The sequence below is a fragment of the Pleurodeles waltl genome, chromosome 12 (genome assembly GCF_031143425.1).
Source record: "Pleurodeles waltl isolate 20211129_DDA chromosome 12, aPleWal1.hap1.20221129, whole genome shotgun sequence".
NCBI lineage: Eukaryota > Metazoa > Chordata > Amphibia > Caudata > Salamandridae > Pleurodeles > Pleurodeles waltl.
In genome coordinates this window covers 41,243,482-41,261,335 of record NC_090451.1, presented here as the reverse complement: position 1 = coordinate 41,261,335, position 17,854 = coordinate 41,243,482, and the positions used below count along the sequence as shown (strand labels likewise).

The following is a 17,854-nucleotide window of genomic DNA, read 5'->3' as shown; positions in this document are numbered from 1 at the left end:
AGGATTGTGACCCCCTCCCCTTGGGAGGAGGCACAAAGAGGGTGTACCCACCCTCAGGGCTAGTGGCCATTGGCTACTAACCCCCCAGACCTAAACACGCCCTTAAATTTAGTATTTAAGGGCTACCCTGAACCCTAGAAAATTAGATTCCTGCAACTACAAGAAGAAGGACTGCCTAGCTGAAAACCCCTGCAGAGGAAGACCAGAAGACGACAACTGCCTTGGCTCCAGAAACTCACCGGCCTGTCTCCTGCCTTCCAAAGATCCTGCTCCAGCGACGCCTTCCAAAGGGACCAGCGACCTCGACATCCTCTGAGGACTGCCCCTGCTTCGAAAAGACAAGAAACTCCCGAGGACAGCGGACCTGCTCCAAGAAAAGCTGCAACTTTGTTTCCAGCAGCTTTAAAGAACCCTGCAAGCTCCCCGCAAGAAGCGTGAGACTTGCAACACTGCACCCGGCGACCCCGACTCGGCTGGTGGCGATCCAACACCTCAGGGGGGACCCCAGGACTACTCTGATACTGTGAGTACCAAAACCTGTCCCCCCTGAGCCCCCACAGCGCCGCCTGCAGAGGGAATCCCGAGGCTTCCCCTGACCGCGACTCTTTGAACCTAAAGTCCCGACGCCTGGGAGAGACCCTGCACCCGCAGCCCCCAGGACCTGAAGGACCGGACTTTCACTGGAGAAGTGACCCCCAGGAGTCCCTCTCCCTTGCCCAAGTGGAGGTTTCCCCGAGGAATCCCCCCCTTGCCTGCCTGCAGCGCTGAAGAGATCCCGAGATCTCTCATAGACTAACATTGAAAACCCGACGCTTGTTTCTACACTGCACCCGGCCGCCCCCGCGCTGCTGAGGGTGAAATTTCTGTGTGGACTTGTGTCCCCCCCGGTGCCCTACAAAACCCCCCTGGTCTGCCCTCCGAAGACGCGGGTACTTACCTGCAAGCAGACCGGAACCGGGGCACCCCCTTCTCTCCATTCTAGCCTATGTGTTTTGGGCACCACTTTGAACTCTGCACCTGACCGGCCCTGAGCTGCTGGTGTGGTGACTTTGGGGTTGCTCTGAACCCCCAACAGTGGGCTACCTTGGACCAAGAACTGAACCCTGTAAGTGTCTTACTTACCTGGTAAAACTAACAAATACTTACCTCCCCTAGGAACTGTGAAAATTGCACTAAGTGTCCACTTTTAAAACAGCTATTTGTGAATAACTTGAAAAGTATACATGCAATTTTGATGATTTGAAGTTCCTAAAGTACTTACCTGCAATACCTTTCGAATGAGATATTACATGTAGAATTTGAACCTGTGGTTCTTAAAATAAACTAAGAAAAGATATTTTTCTATAACAAAACCTATTGGCTGGATTTGTCTCTGAGTGTGTGTATCTCATTTATTGTCTATGTGTATGTACAACAAATGCTTAACACTACTCCTTGGATAAGCCTACTGCTCGACCACACTACCACAAAATAGAGCATTAGTATTATCTATTTTTACCACTATTTTACCTCTAAGGGGAACCCTTGGACTCTGTGCATGCTATTCCTTACTTTGAAATAGCACATACAGAGCCAACTTCCTACATTGGTGGATCAGCGGTGGGGTACAAGACTTTGCATTTGCTGGACTACTCAGCCAATACCTGATCACACGACAAATTCCAAAATTGTCATTAGAAATTGATTTTTGCAATTTGAAAAGTTTTCTAAATTCTTAAAAGACCTGCTAGGGCCTTGTGTTAGATCCTGTTTAGCATTTCTTTTAGAGTTTAAAAGTTTGTAAAAGTTTGAATTAGATTCTAGAACCAGTTTTTAGTTTCTTAAAAAGTATTCCAACTTTTAGAAGCATAATGTCTAGCACAGATGTGAATGTGGTGGAACTCGACACCACACCTTACCTCCATCTTAAGATGAGGGAGCTAAGGTCACTCTGTAAAATAAAGAAAATAACAATGGGCCCCAAACCTACCAAAATACAGCTCCAGGAGCTTTTGGCAGAGTTTGAAAAGGCCAACCCCTCTGAGGGTGGCAACTCAGAGGAAGAGGATGGTGACTTGGAGGACAATTCCCCCCTACCAGTCCTATCTAGGGAGAACAGGGTCCCTCAAACCCTGACTCCAAAAATAATAGTCAGAGATGCTGGTTCCCTCACAGGAGAGACCAACACCTCTGAAATCACTGAGGATAGCCCCAGTGAAGAGGACATCCAGTTAGCCAGGATGGCCAAAAGATTGGCTTTGGAAAAGCAGCTCCTAGCCATAGAAAGGGAAAGAAAAGAGATGGGCCTAGGTCCCATCAATGGTGGCAGCAACTTAAATAGGGTCAGAGATTCTCCTGACATCCTAAAAATCCCCAAAGGGATTGTAACAAAATATGAAGATGGTGATGACATCACCAAATGGTTCACAGCTTTTGAGAGGGCTTGTGTAACCAGAAAAGTGAACAGATCTCACTGGGGTGCTCTCCTTTGGGAAATGTTCACTGGAAAGTGTAGGGATAGACTCCTCACACTCTCTGGAAAAGATGCAGAATCCTATGACCTCATGAAGGGTACCCTGATTGAGGGCTTTGGATTCTCCACTGAGGAGTATAGAATTAGATTCAGGGGGGCTCAAAAATCCTCGAGCCAGACCTGGGTTGATTTTGTAGACTACTCAGTCAAAACACTGGATGGTTGGTTAACTGGAAATGAAGTGTGTAACTATGTTGGGCTTTATAATTTGTTTATGAAAGAACACATTTTAAGTAACTGCTTCAATGAAAAGTTGCATCAGTATCTGGTAGACCTAGGTCCAATTTCTCCCCAAGAATTGGGAAAGAAGGCAGACCACTGGGTCAAGACTAGGGTAACCAAAACTTCCACTGGGGGTGACCAAAAGAAAGGGGTTACAAAAACTCCCCAGGAGAAAGTGGGTGACACTAGAAACAAAGAAAAAGAGTCCTCTGTAGGCCCCCAAAAACCAGAACAGGTGGGTGGGCCCCAAGACACAACCCAAAACAAAGGTGGGTACCAGGGTAAGAACTGGGATGCCACTAAGGCATGGTGCCACAACTGTAAACAGTCTGGGCACCACACCAAGGACACTTCTTGTCCCAAAAACAAACCCCAGAACAAAATTCCAGGGGTAACCAGTGTAGCCATGGGAGATGACTCCTCAGATGAGGAGGTCTTCATAGCCTTCAACTGGAAACAGGGCCCAACAGGTGAGTTGGAGATTCCAGAGGGAAGTAGACACTTCCACCACCTACTGGTGAATGGAATCCCAACCACTGCCCTGAGAGACACTTGTGCCAGTCACACTATTGTGCATGACAGGCTGGTGCTCTCAAACCAGTACATCCCAGGTGAGACTGCCAGGGTAAGAGTTAGCCTAGACAGGGTCACTAAGAGGCCTGTGGCTTTAGTACCCATAGAAGTGGGTGGCACTCTTAGCTGGAGAAGGGTAGTAGTCAGTACAGACCTCCCCCTTGATTGTCTCCTTGGAAATGACTACCCAGAGGTTAGTCAGAGCCCAAGAGAGGAACTGGTCCAGTGCCAGTCCTCTCCCAAGGATTCTGGAAGTCCTGCCTCTGCAGTAAATGCAAGTAGGCCCCAGAAGAAAAAGAAAAGGAAACAGAGTAGGAAAGGTGGACAACCTTTAGCCAAGGTTCCAGCAAGCCAAGGAGATTCTGCTCCAGTAGGGGAGAACTCCAAAAATGGCTCTGATAAAGTCCAACCTGACCCACAAGAAGTCCTGGCTAGTCAGGCAACTGTTAAGCCTGAGTGGGTGGCTCCTCAGCTAACAGAAGAAAGAGTGGAAGAAAGGTGTTTACTACAAGATGTGGTAACCCCCCACTCTAATACAGCAGACAGGCACCCTGAACCCAAAAAAGCCTGTAACTTAGCCCCTTCCCTTCTAGGTGAAGAGCTAAAGGTGTGGTTCTGGGCACTGACAGCTGTCAGTGGCCTCTGCTGGGTGTTAGCCTTTATGGCTGCACTATCCTTGGCCTGGTGGTCTGACCCCATGCCAAATAACAAGTTAGGCCCCCTGACCCTGTTGGTCATGGTGGGGTTACTCCAGCTCTGGGTAACCTCTTTGGGTAAGCTAGGGGTGACCCTGGCTAAGATAAGATTAGCAGAGGTGGATACCTCTGACCTCAAAATAGAGAGAATGGGTGAAGACATAAAAAGCACAGACAAGAGGCAGTTCAGACTAGGTCCTATCACTGTGGAAGTGGGTCAGTTCCCCAGAGGGAATGACCTGAACAGGAGGATGTAAGGCAGAGTAGGCCCTGCAACAAACCAGCCATTTCCTCTACTCTTCCTCGCCTGACAGACTAGGAAGACTCTTCCAGCGTTGGCTGAGTCTCCTGGCCTGTGGGCTGGGGGGGGCTTGTGTAAAGAAATGGCTCCCTGTTGCAGTTACCCCCCACTTTTTGCCTGATACTGATGCTGACTTGACTGAGAAGTGTGCTGGGACCCTGCTAACCAGGCCCCAGCACCAGTGTTCTTTCACCTAAAATGTACCATTGTTTCCACAATTGGCACACCCTGGCATCCAGATAAGTCCCTTGTAACTGGTACCTCTGGTACCAAGGGCCCTGATGCCAGGGAAGGTCTCTAAGGGCTGTAGCATGTATTATGCCACCCTAGAGACCCCTCACTCAGCACAGACACACTGCTTACCAGCCTGTGTGTGCTGGTGAGAACAAAATGAGTAAGTCGACATGGCACTCCCCTCAGGGTGCCATGCCAGCCTCTCACTGCCTATGCAGTATAGGTAAGACACCCCTCTAGCAGGCCTTACAGCCCTAAGGCAGGGTGCACTATACCATAGGTGAGGGTACCAGTGCATGAGCACTGTGCCCCTACAGTGTCTAAGCAAAACCTTAGACATTGTAAGTGCAGGGTAGCCATAAGAGTATATGGTCTGGGAGTCTGTTTTACACGAACTCCACAGCACCATAATGGCTACACTGAAAACTGGGAAGTTTGGTATCAAACTTCTCAGCACAATAAATGCACACTGATGCCAGTGTACATTTTATTGTAAAATACACCACAGAGGGCACCTTAGAGGTGCCCCCTGAAACTTAACCGACTGTCTGTGTAGGCTGACTAGTTCCAGCAGCCTGCCACACCAGAGACATGTTGCTGGCCCCATGGGGAGAGTGCCTTTGTCACTCTGAGGCCAGTAACAAAGCCTGCACTGGGTGGAGATGCTAACACCTCCCCCAGGCAGGAGCTGTGACACCTGGCGGTGAGCCTCAAAGGCTCACCCCTTTGTCACAGCCCAGCAGGGCACTCCAGCTTAGTGGAGTTGCCCGCCCCCTCCGGCCACGGCCCCCACTTTTGGCGGCAAGGCTGGAGGGAACAAAGCAAGCAACAAGGAGGAGTCACTGGCCAGTCAGGACAGCCCCTAAGGTGTCCTGAGCTGAGGTGACTCTGACTTTTAGAAATCCTCCATCTTGCAGATGGAGGATTCCCCCAATAGGGTTAGGATTGTGACCCCCTCCCCTTGGGAGGAGGCACAAAGAGGGTGTACCCACCCTCAGGGCTAGTGGCCATTGGCTACTAACCCCCCAGACCTAAACACGCCCTTAAATTTAGTATTTAAGGGCTACCCTGAACCCTAGAAAATTAGATTCCTGCAACTACAAGAAGAAGGACTGCCTAGCTGAAAACCCCTGCAGAGGAAGACCAGAAGACGACAACTGCCTTGGCTCCAGAAACTCACCGGCCTGTCTCCTGCCTTCCAAAGATCCTGCTCCAGCGACGCCTTCCAAAGGGACCAGCGACCTCGACATCCTCTGAGGACTGCCCCTGCTTCGAAAAGACAAGAAACTCCCGAGGACAGCGGACCTGCTCCAAGAAAAGCTGCAACTTTGTTTCCAGCAGCTTTAAAGAACCCTGCAAGCTCCCCGCAAGAAGCGTGAGACTTGCAACACTGCACCCGGCGACCCCGACTCGGCTGGTGGCGATCCAACACCTCAGGGGGGACCCCAGGACTACTCTGATACTGTGAGTACCAAAACCTGTCCCCCCTGAGCCCCCACAGCGCCGCCTGCAGAGGGAATCCCGAGGCTTCCCCTGACCGCGACTCTTTGAACCTAAAGTCCCGACGCCTGGGAGAGACCCTGCACCCGCAGCCCCCAGGACCTGAAGGACCGGACTTTCACTGGAGAAGTGACCCCCAGGAGTCCCTCTCCCTTGCCCAAGTGGAGGTTTCCCCGAGGAATCCCCCCCTTGCCTGCCTGCAGCGCTGAAGAGATCCCGAGATCTCTCATAGACTAACATTGAAAACCCGACGCTTGTTTCTACACTGCACCCGGCCGCCCCCGCGCTGCTGAGGGTGAAATTTCTGTGTGGACTTGTGTCCCCCCCGGTGCCCTACAAAACCCCCCTGGTCTGCCCTCCGAAGACGCGGGTACTTACCTGCAAGCAGACCGGAACCGGGGCACCCCCTTCTCTCCATTCTAGCCTATGTGTTTTGGGCACCACTTTGAACTCTGCACCTGACCGGCCCTGAGCTGCTGGTGTGGTGACTTTGGGGTTGCTCTGAACCCCCAACAGTGGGCTACCTTGGACCAAGAACTGAACCCTGTAAGTGTCTTACTTACCTGGTAAAACTAACAAATACTTACCTCCCCTAGGAACTGTGAAAATTGCACTAAGTGTCCACTTTTAAAACAGCTATTTGTGAATAACTTGAAAAGTATACATGCAATTTTGATGATTTGAAGTTCCTAAAGTACTTACCTGCAATACCTTTCGAATGAGATATTACATGTAGAATTTGAACCTGTGGTTCTTAAAATAAACTAAGAAAAGATATTTTTCTATAACAAAACCTATTGGCTGGATTTGTCTCTGAGTGTGTGTATCTCATTTATTGTCTATGTGTATGTACAACAAATGCTTAACACTACTCCTTGGATAAGCCTACTGCTCGACCACACTACCACAAAATAGAGCATTAGTATTATCTATTTTTACCACTATTTTACCTCTAAGGGGAACCCTTGGACTCTGTGCATGCTATTCCTTACTTTGAAATAGCACATACAGAGCCAACTTCCTACACAGTGGCTGCAATTACAGTTTGGTTGGACAAAAAACGTATTTTTTCTTAAACAATTATACCTGATATATGCTGAAACCATAGTGATAGTTTAACAGATGCAGTAGCACTCAATATATATTCTTGCCTGAAAAATTAGAAAAAAACTTAGATTTTGAAGCTTCCTGCACCAAAACGTACATGTCCCATAATTTCCCGGGACATTTTTTTTTTTACTAAAAGAGAAAAACGGGTTCAATGCTTAACGTACAACCAACAATTGTGATGTGCACTAAAAGAAGCTCACATATATACCAGAATTCACCTGCCAGCTGTAATGTGCCTAAGTGTCTTGATTTTCTCAACAGTTAGTAAAGTAATGGATTTGCAAATGCAAATTTGTTTTTCAGTTTTATTAAAACTGCATTGTCATACAACAGAACTGGTATCTTTCACTAGAATCAATAGTGACATGAAACAAACACAACACAAAGATACAAAACAAGTTGCATAAGCCAAAAATTTGTTTGAACCAAACTCTTTAACAGAGCTGAAAGAATATTCATAGTTTTCCATCAACAGTAGTCTTCATGGGGGGAATCTGTAACAGAACCAAAAAGAAAGTAATTGTTTTAAGAAAGGACATATATTATTTCATATTCTGCTTCAGTTTAGCTTGTGGCCTACAGCCATGCTGCTGTTACTAGATATCTCTGCTGACTTTAACAAAACTGAAAACAAAATGCTTTACGAATTTCCCCAAGATCTGCAGGAAAGATGTCCAACTCGTCACTGCGCTGAACAACATCCTGACGTCTAAGAGGTTAAGCATCAGGCCATGGGCAGCTAAGTTATCTCAATCAAACACATTCAGTGATCAAGCCTCTGCTGTTCAATATAAACCCCAAAATTCAACACGTCTTTAGACTTGTGAGGCCTGCTTGTCAAAATACTAAGTTTCTTTTTTGAATTATATTGTGGAAGGAGTTATTGACACCTGCTGACCGGTGCCAGTACCACAGAACAAAAACATTTCTGTGTATATAAAGTTGGGGGTACAGTGTTGATGTTTTTTTGGAGATGCTCTTCTGCTTAATGTCTAGTTCTCTAAAAACTGTACAAAACAGCAGCAAAGCTCTAGGGCTGTACTACACGCGACACTTTGCTCCTATTTAACTAACTGACTCACCTAAAGCTTTTCATTCTCTAGTTTTCGTTTGCACCAATAGTGGTATGCCATAAGGGGACTGTTTTCAAATGCATCAGCTTCACTCATAGATTATTTAAGGCGTGCTGTAGTCCCTATCAAGCTAGACAGAATTTCATCTAGGAAAGGGTGGTTCAAATCCCCGGTGGGCAGTTTACTTGCTCTCTAGAGTCTAAATTTATGGGAGCTTCATGACCCAGGAGATTTGAAATTTAACTCGGTTGTGAAATATTGGAGAGCTATGGTTCATGAGAAATTTGTTTTAGCCTTCTTCTGCTAAGGCTCTTCATTTTATTGCACAGGCTACTGTAGCCAGTGTACCTGGCCAGAGAGGACTTCATTCCACCAGGGGCTGGTAGACATCTCAGAGAGGGCTTTCAGGGTCCCAAGCTGCCATCACAAGGGAATGTGTCTTTCTAACATAAATTAAGGTGCACGGTATGTCCGTTGTGATTGAGAGCTAGAGTCAAGCCCATCTGGATCCAAGAGGCAGGCTCCTGGACAGGACCAATGTCAGACCATTTCCCTAGGACACAGTATCTGTGTACCTAGACACCCTGGAATGGCTAGAAGGCCTCACCCACCATTAGGTGGATTCAGTTGTATGTACCGTCTGAGGTGAGTCTGCCTCAATGACTGGGCATATATTTAAGACAAAATATTCAGTGTCTTCCTTTTCTCTTAGAAGCCAGTTTTATGTTTTTAAGTGGTGGCTCACTATCATCACAAGGAGCAGAAAGCTAAGACCTTATTCTGTTTCAGAACTTCGACTTTCTGATCAGTCGTGAACTGGCTAGAGGGCTGTTCCTGCCACCACACAACACCAGATTTTCCCTGAAAGTACACAGAATCTGGCTTTAGAGCTAGATCACATGAACTATACATAAAATCCTATTAACTGCACTTCCATGTACGCAAGATCACAACAGATGCAAAAGTTGCCAGAGTACAAAACAGTCTTGGATTTCATGAGAAGTATGCACACAATACTGAGATCCTGGCCAATGAAACTCAAGGGGTACACTTCTATTCCATTTGGTTGGTGATGTGACTGGTGTCTAAGCTTCCTGCAACTACACTGTTCTCTCGTGTTTCTGACATTCTCCTGGGTTTCGGGTCCTACAGAGGAAAGGAAAAACTATGTTCTCTATTATTTACAACCCTTTTCTTTCATTTGTTTGACTAAAACATATTAGTTCCGATATTCATTCTCTCAACTACTACTGGAGTAAGGGACGTCAGCTGGGACCTGCAAGCACTGTCATTCTTTGAGCTTTTAGGCTACCAGATGGATCACCACTGATGCCCTGTCACTGAAGCGGCTCCAATTCGATCGCCCCTACCTCACCCAGGGAAGCCATCGCCCATCCCCCAATGCTGGCCTTTCTGCCTTATGTACACCTTCCAAGCCATCACACAAAACCCGCACAGACGTGTGTCGCTGTCCATGTGAACTATCTGTGAGGTTCATCCTCTTTGACCATACATGAAAAAACCTGGCACATGACCTGCTCGGGCAGCTGAGAAAACGAGGAAGCTGGCGGCTATGTAGAGCTAATGGGCAACTATGTACCAAGTAAATGGTTCAATTTGCAAAGAATTTCTGATCGACAAAATATTTCTCAAATACTCCTAATATACAACATCTATTAGCAGGGGACGTACCCAACGAGTGCGATGAGGGGCACTCTGCACATCCTCACTTTCTAAAAGGACGAGCAGGCTGCCTCCGCGTTACGCTGGCTTTACTCTTTCCAGGTGACCCAGTTACACTTGCTTTACCCTTTCCAGGCGACGCAGCACTGCAGAATCAAAGAAACAGTTAGCCTTTTCCAAGTAGTGCAAATGTGCTTTTAGGCAACAAACATTCCAGCATTGACCAGTCAGTGACTACTATCAGACTGGCAGAAGCCTACTTGCCAAGTTGCAAATCATGCATGAGGAGGGCTATGAAACACAAAATATTATACATATGTTGTCACATTAAATTCTTAGTGAAACTTTGGTGACCTGCTAAAATGCAATCTTACTTAAAAGCATGGTCCACTTTATGGCACATCTACTGTACATGTGTTACAAAGAATGCCAAGCAGCATTTACCACTTAGGTGCACCAGAAATGTCTGAAGAGTGTTAACAGCAGAATATGTAGTGTTGATCAGCAACACCGAAAATCAGAGATTTATGCTGCAGTGAAACCCAAACATTTTGCGTGTGTTATTCAGCTATATCTAATACTTATTTAGCTACATAATACGAATGTCCTTAATACAAGGATAAATATTGTTTAAAAAAAACTATAGCTATATGTATGAGAATGTAAACATACCAGTGCTCACTATACCCAGGTATTCAGTATACATATTTAATTCACAACTATATTTATATATTAAAAACTGAATACACACATTATAGACACATAACAGATGTGTGTGTAATTTCTTCCTATATTGTCATTAAGGGGTTCAGGTAACATGAGGCCAGGTGGTTTATAAATGCCCCCTGAACCCAGACCTGGGTATAAAGGACTATGATACATGGGTAACTAGTTATGGATTTTTTACATTACATGATTTATTAATTGGTGTTACTACTCCTTAGAATGATTTGGAGCATCTGAGGATCTTCCACAGTTTCTTTTTAAGTATACGTCGCTTACCTGGGAGAGCAGGTGCATCTGTCTATGTTTTGAGGAATGTTTTTCTTTTGTCTTATGGAATAAAAATGTAGTAAGATTTAAAAGAATGTTTCCGTGAAACAAGGTGTAATTTTAAATGGAAAGCAGCATTGCAAGTAAGTAAGAACATGTATTCTGACACATGCTTTTTTTCAGTACACTGACATCATGGAGCAGGGTGACGAGCCTGAAGAATGGAAAATAAAGTGCAGTGTGGGACAGTGTTTGTACATACTCAGTGAAACGGTTCTTCTTTTGGAAGGTTTACTTAAGTACACTAGGAGGGTTCAGTAGCGAAGTGTGGCTCAATGGTTAGAGCGGCAGACCCTGATGCAGAAATCTGGCCCGGGACCAGGGTTCAATTCCCACCTCGGTGGGTCTTGGGCTCAATTTCCTCAGACCTGATAATTCTCACATCGGTGCCTAATCTAATTCATGGGTCCCACTCTGTAACTCTGGGCAATAGCTTGCTTAATCTCCACAACGGCCCCAACAGCGCTGGGATGCCTGGCATCACCTTGGAGGTTGCCCAGGAGTGGGCACCTCACAGGGAAAAGCCAGGAGGGGTTCCACAGCAGTATGCGTACAGCGCCTTGAGACCCTAACGGGAGAGTAGTGCGTTATACAAGTACGAAGTTTACAGTGGTACAGGCTTCCAACAAGTAAGTGTCTGCAAGAGAGGGTATCTCGAGTGATTAATGTTCTTAGAGAAGCACTGCAGAAGCCTTTTTGCCAGCAAAGAAGAAATGCCATGCTAACCATCTGTGTACCACGCAGAATGACCAGTAAATGAAGAAATATTTGTGCAACAGTTGTACGTGGTGTAAAATGCTATTTATTACCAATGTTGCGTGTGTGTGTGGGGAGGGTGGGGTGGGATGGAGAGGGGGTCCACGACTTACAAGAGACAGTCTTGAGTTGGTCATGATGCCCCTCACTGCCCTCAAAATGGTAATATTGTATTACTCCCTGCCATGGCGTTTATCTGTATATTTATGTATAAAAAACAAAACCAAAACCAGGATACAAGGGTTTAAATGTGTACTGAGGCAAAAACACATTGGAGAGCCCTTGCGTCTATTAGACAAGTTGTTTCCCTGTGTAAACGTGTTGCTACCTGCAATATGGGAGTCAGTAAACTGTTTTTCCCATGTTAATTATGCTACACTGCATTAAATATGCGTGTATTAGCACAGTTGCTCTAAATAACGTTTTACTGGGCTACATTTATTTTCACTAATATCTATGTCCCATTAGCATGTTACCTTTCAAACTTGGACAACTTCCAATTAAATTTAAACATGATATCTTTCAAAAAAGTACTGTTGTTTAACCACAGCAGAAATTTCACAGATTGTCACCTCTACTCACATACATACAATCAAACTATAGCATCTTTAAAAAAAATAAACAGAACCGTTACAAAAACTCTTTTCAATACATATTACCTGAATACACTTTCCTTTCACATTTAAGGTCATGCTTTCTGTATTTATTTTCATTTTGGCAATTCATAATCCATCTTCATCCATGATTTCTCCTATGGGCATGGATGCATAAATAACTCATGCCTATGGAAAGGCGTGTTACGGAGCGAGTTCACTGCACTTCTTCCAATCCAATGTCGCTGCTATCCGCATGGGCTGCCGCAGCAAACTGTGCAGGAGCCAGGAGATTTCACACACAAAACACTCCCACCAAAGACAAAAGCTTATGGTACATCTTAAAGGTAAACAACTTCACTCTCATAGTGTATTTTGGTGCTGATTTACAGCTACACAGCCTCATTGGGATTGCACATGTGCATACCTGTAAGATTGTATGTAGGCTGCAGTTTAGTTACCTTTCTTTAGAGACACAAAAGACGGCCACGAGCAGCATCCACCAGCGGAAAACAGACAACCCATAAATCGGAGCTGTAATTGCTAAAACTTGCCATTAATTTTAATCAAAGATTTCAACATCTACTCGTCCTCTTCAGTGCCAGACAGTACAAGAGGGCTTCAAGGATTTCTGTGGTTTTCTTTTTGCTGATACAGCGAAGATTGGTCTGCTACTAGTTGGAGACAAAAGCAGAAGTTCACATGGGTTTTCTTTGCCGCTGGCACCGCCACCCTGTAAATAAAGCAGAACTGGTCACCATCTGCTGGCACTTGAAGGCCCCCACTCCCTAAGGGTGAGTGGGGTCTTGGTTACCCGACTGCCTGAAAAAAAAAAAATCATACATGAGCACTGGATCTCCCCTAGTAAAATGGAAGTGTTCAGTCCTCTACCCCTCTGTCTTCTTCCGCCATCATGGACACTGGGTCTGCCTGGGGCTGTACTCACGATCCAAAATCTTAGTTATACAGACAGTACCTGTGTTGGAAATCAACCATGGTTTTTACTTCTGCTTCTCTGAAGGTAGACTTGAAGCTTGGAACTTTGCTTACCATTCATAACTGTTTGTAAAATGATTCCTCCCAAATTTTAAAAATGATCACCCCTGACACTCCAGAAGAGGCGCAGCGGTTGTGTCATCTGTTTCCAAGATGCTCACTACAGAATTTATTTTTCAGACTAAAGCAAAGTTTCTGAAGTTGTCTTATGGGAGGAATATTTTTCTAATTTCTGTAGAAGGAAAAAAATGAATAAGGAGAGAAACTTTAAATATCTTCATGTTTATTCTACGGATGCACTTCCGATGCACTGTGTAACGTGAAAAAGCAGGGTAACAAGCTCTTAACTCACGTGGCCCTTCGCTAGAAAAATGTGAACCTGGGCCTCCTTTTCTCCCACCTATCCTTCCCCTAGCAAGTCACAGCACCTAGATACACACCTTGGCTTAGGTTCCTCAGAAGTGGGTCTTCCACAAACTGTTTAGATCTCCTTCTCAAAGCAGAAAACCAAGTTCATGACAGATGAGCCAGGATCTTGCTTCTTTTGGGATGTCTTGCTTCTAGACTGGAAAGGAACTTCTCTAAGCCTTTTCTCGCATACCCGAGCCGATATGCAAATTGCATACTAGGTTAGGTGGCCCTGGCGGCAGCTTTCTGTCACAAGCCAGTATGCTTGATCATTGCAGAAGAATATAAATAAAGGCTCCTTTCTCTGTCAGAGGGACAACATGAGGCCCCTTTTCTCATCTTGGCTCCCAACAAATGCAATTGGTAGCTCATTTTATTGAAGACTTTATGTTTTCCATTATTCATCTCAGTCAATTCAGCCATCCTTCGTTCAACGGGGTGCTCCGTACTACAGAATATAAACACACACGGCACAGAGTCCGTTGCTGGGCTGAAACGATCAACTTCTGTGTTTGCTTTCTAGACAACAATTTACCTTTTGTGACTCACCTAAAGGTCTGCTATTCAGGAACACTCATCCAGTCTCTATGTAACAGCACCATGCAGCTGGAATAGAACATTTTGACTACAGAATGTGGTTGATAAGGAGCGTTTTGAAGACCCCCACCAAAAATTCCTCATTATTTCCAAGTGTTTGGAATTTAAATGTTCCACTTTTTGGCTTAGGCACTTAACCCAACTGTACTCCAGCCACCAAAGGCAAACCTGAAGACAAGGAAGGCCTTGGCAAAAACACTTCCTCCAGGAGAAAGTGTTCCTGCCATCTCATTTTTCTCAAGCCTCCAAAAAGGACACTCCTTACAATTCACCAATACTTTCTACACAAGGTTGACTGGTTTCCATAAAAAAACATTTTCCCCATTCTTCATTTCCAAATCATTACTTGGAAGCAGAGATTTCGGTTTGTGAGAGGTCTTTAAAAAGCCGACAGGCATTTTGTCAGATTTTTTTGCCTTCAACGCAAACAATCTTCAACGTTCTCGACTGCCCGCTGAAGTGTGTTGCATTCTGGAGTGTTAGGCAGTAAGTGTGATGACTTCCGCAGAGGAGCGTAGATGGATACAGTCAGACCATTAATGCGACAACCACATGCCCATAAACATTACCTGTACAGTAGCTGCAGAGGCTGATCACTCATGTTGGATGTCGGCTCCACCTAAACTTAAAAATAAAACCCCTGAAAAATGTGTTTGGTTAAATTTGAGGAAATATCACCTGCTGCTCTCCATCTAACTTTCAGCCGATACCTCACAAGTGAGACAAAAGGACTGAAGTATGGGGAGCAGTAGGGTGTACAGGGAATAAGAGAGTGGGAGTGGCCACACCTAGGCAATGGAATCCATTTTCCAAATTAGTTTTAATTTGTACAAAATATGCTGTGGTACACTGGCCAGCAGGCAGAATGTTTCTGAAGTCTTGGGAATGAGCTCTAAGAAACAGTCTCTGTAGAAAAAAAAACTTGTGCTAAATGAAAGACTCCTAAGGTCTTTACTGCTTGGAGGCCAGTTCACTTACACTTTGACAGGCTCCGCAGCGGTCTCTTCATCTGCATCACAGCTCCCTTCAGGGACGTCTGCTTCCTTGTTGGTCTGTTTCGTGCCAACTGGCACTGCCTGTTTCAACTGTTTCTGCAAAGTGGAAATACAAAAGTTAACATTCTTGTTTAATAGATGCCATCTTTGGGGGCTTCTCACCTTCACGTCCTCCATATGTTTGTACACACAATGATGATTCATAGTCTAGCAAGCAGAACATTATCCTAGCTTTATTTAGATCTAAAGGAATTCTTAATAAACAAACAAACAAAAAAAACAATGGTTTCTCATTTAAGATTTTTCAGGTTTGAAGGGCTAAAACGGTAACCAAGATAGGTAAGCTCGAGTTTCTGATTTTAGAACAACAGCATGCTAGCCCCATGTAAAAAAAAGAACTGACATTAACAGAGTGCTATATATCTACAGTCAACACTAGCAATAACACGCAGAAACCAACATAGACGCTCGAGAAATTATAACTGATTCAGAATCTCAACGAGGACCAAGATTAGCAGTTAAAACAATCCTACATTTCACAAACACCAAAATTAATGGCGATATGCACTAGAAACCTAGCCTCTTTACACAAATCTCAAATGATGCCCAACCCTAACTATGTGTAGAGTTTCCAAGGTGCTGGCATTCCCCTAATCCGAGAATGAGATTACTTGCGTCAAAATTCAAAAGTCCATATTAATCAAACCCTCCAAGGTGAAATAGAAAATAGACGAAGTGCAAATCCACATGGCATTTTACATCTAAATTTCCTCTGGCATGATTTGAATGATCCCTGTGAGTCGAACATGCTAGTCCATGATGATGAAACAAAGTTTTCTTTTATATCCATCAAATCTCTGCGTCTTCATTTAGTTCTAAGTCCACGTTTAGGCCAAGAATTCAGTCCGGCAAATAGTCCAATTAGTAAAGCTACAGCAGAGAGAGCACCATTAAATGCCGACTTACACATGAGTTTAGAAAGCAAGTCTTACATTTCTCTACTTATGTGCTCAGGATTTGTAATGCACAGCAGTCACAGGCATCATTTAGGGCCAGTGGTTAGATCACTGAAATATCAATCACTATTACAGGCAAGTCATTTTTGTTAACTGCCGACACAGTTGCTGCTGCAAATATAAGAGGTTTATCAGACCTGAATATGAAAAATGTGCATCTTTGGTTAAAGACCTTCTGAAGCTCACAAGTCGACAACAATAAATGATAGCACACGAAGCAGTCAATTGTTTTCCCCAAGGATTCACATTAAAGTCTGCCAAAAAGGGTAGCTTTTGTGCCTAGGTCCTACATCAAAAGGCGGAAGAAAAGTACTCTACAGTTTGTTTGCAGCAGCAATCACAGCAATGATTTCATTTTTACAAAAGCCACAGCTGTGGAATAATTAGCCGACGTAATACCTACAAAATATTAAATAAAAAACCAAATGCAAGAATCTCTCCTGGCGCCTAGGTAGGCAATGAAAAGAGCCCTTCGCTAAACATTCAGTGCCTGCTGTGGAGCTCCATGACGCACAATACACTCAGCAAGGTGACCAAGAGAAGGAGAAAAGAACGTCTGGGGCATAATCAGTTGTTTGTGCAATTGGAATATTTTCGAAGACCCGTACATGCCCCTCGCAGGGGAAACTACTGTGTCAATCTCATACAAAAGTAATAAGTGGCAAGAGAATAATCTCTTGTATTGAAGTTTTGAATTCCAAAATCAGGTTAGGCTCATATGAAAGCAGAATCAAGTAGGTTGCATGAGGCACAAAAAGGCAATTTTTTTATGCGATGTAAAACTTTACTTTGACAGGACTCTGAGTGAATTAATATTTATAAATCTGATGATACGATGTGCTGCAGGAATAGCACTGCTTTATGCAGCACAGATGGGTTACTGTACAAAGTGAGTAGATTAAGTCTGTTAACCACAGGAATCTTAAAGAAATGCGAATATGGAGAGAAAAATTCCCAGGCCAGTACCATAAGAAAAACTTACAAAATAATTCTATTGTAGTGATTGAGACTGAAATCATTGCTTGGCTTGAAAAGAAAATATCATACAGAAAATATCTCCAGTTCAATCAAGGCCCAAAACTTGTCAGGAGTGGCAGCAAGTTGCGTCGTCCTCCAGCACTCAATACAGACTCTTCCACAATCAATCCAATTAATCAATTGGAATCTTTCTTATATTCGTTCCTTTGTATTTGGATTTTATTTTTGTTTTTTAAGTTGAGCCTTTCAATTCCAATCTGATATGTTTAGGATGTCCAGGAAGCCTTCTTCACAATATTCACAAGTTGGTTCCGGATAAACCAATCAGTTTCTGCAACACAAGGTATTTAAATTGAAGCCTTGCGTTTGGTAATCATAATCTATTCTTATTAACGATTTACGAAGATCAGCGAGCTTGCAGGCATTACTCACAAATTCAGATAAAGGTGAAAGATCACCAATACTTAAACCAGTCAAGGAAAGTTGTTAAAAAAAAAAAAAAAAGCTAAAGATTGTAAATTTCAAAGTACTGCAAGTTCATCCGAATTCTCAGTCTGTG

General features: G+C 44.3%; 1 protein-coding gene across 6 annotated transcripts in view; it reads right to left on the bottom strand.

The window, feature by feature from the left end:
* Positions 1-7,438: 7,438 nt before the first annotated feature.
* Positions 7,439-17,854, bottom strand: part of LOC138268212 (treacle protein-like) — a 257,029-nt gene continuing 246,613 nt past the window's right edge. For all 6 annotated transcript variants that reach the window (XM_069217656.1, XM_069217658.1, XM_069217657.1 and 3 more), the window contains 3 exons: positions 15,285-15,397; positions 9,913-10,049; positions 7,439-7,641 (listed from right to left, as the gene is read on the bottom strand). In XM_069217656.1, coding sequence (XP_069073757.1) covers positions 9,947-10,049; positions 15,285-15,397 — 216 coding nt within the window. In that variant the 3' untranslated portion in view covers positions 7,439-7,641; positions 9,913-9,946. The remainder of the gene's footprint in view (positions 7,642-9,912; positions 10,050-15,284; positions 15,398-17,854) is intronic.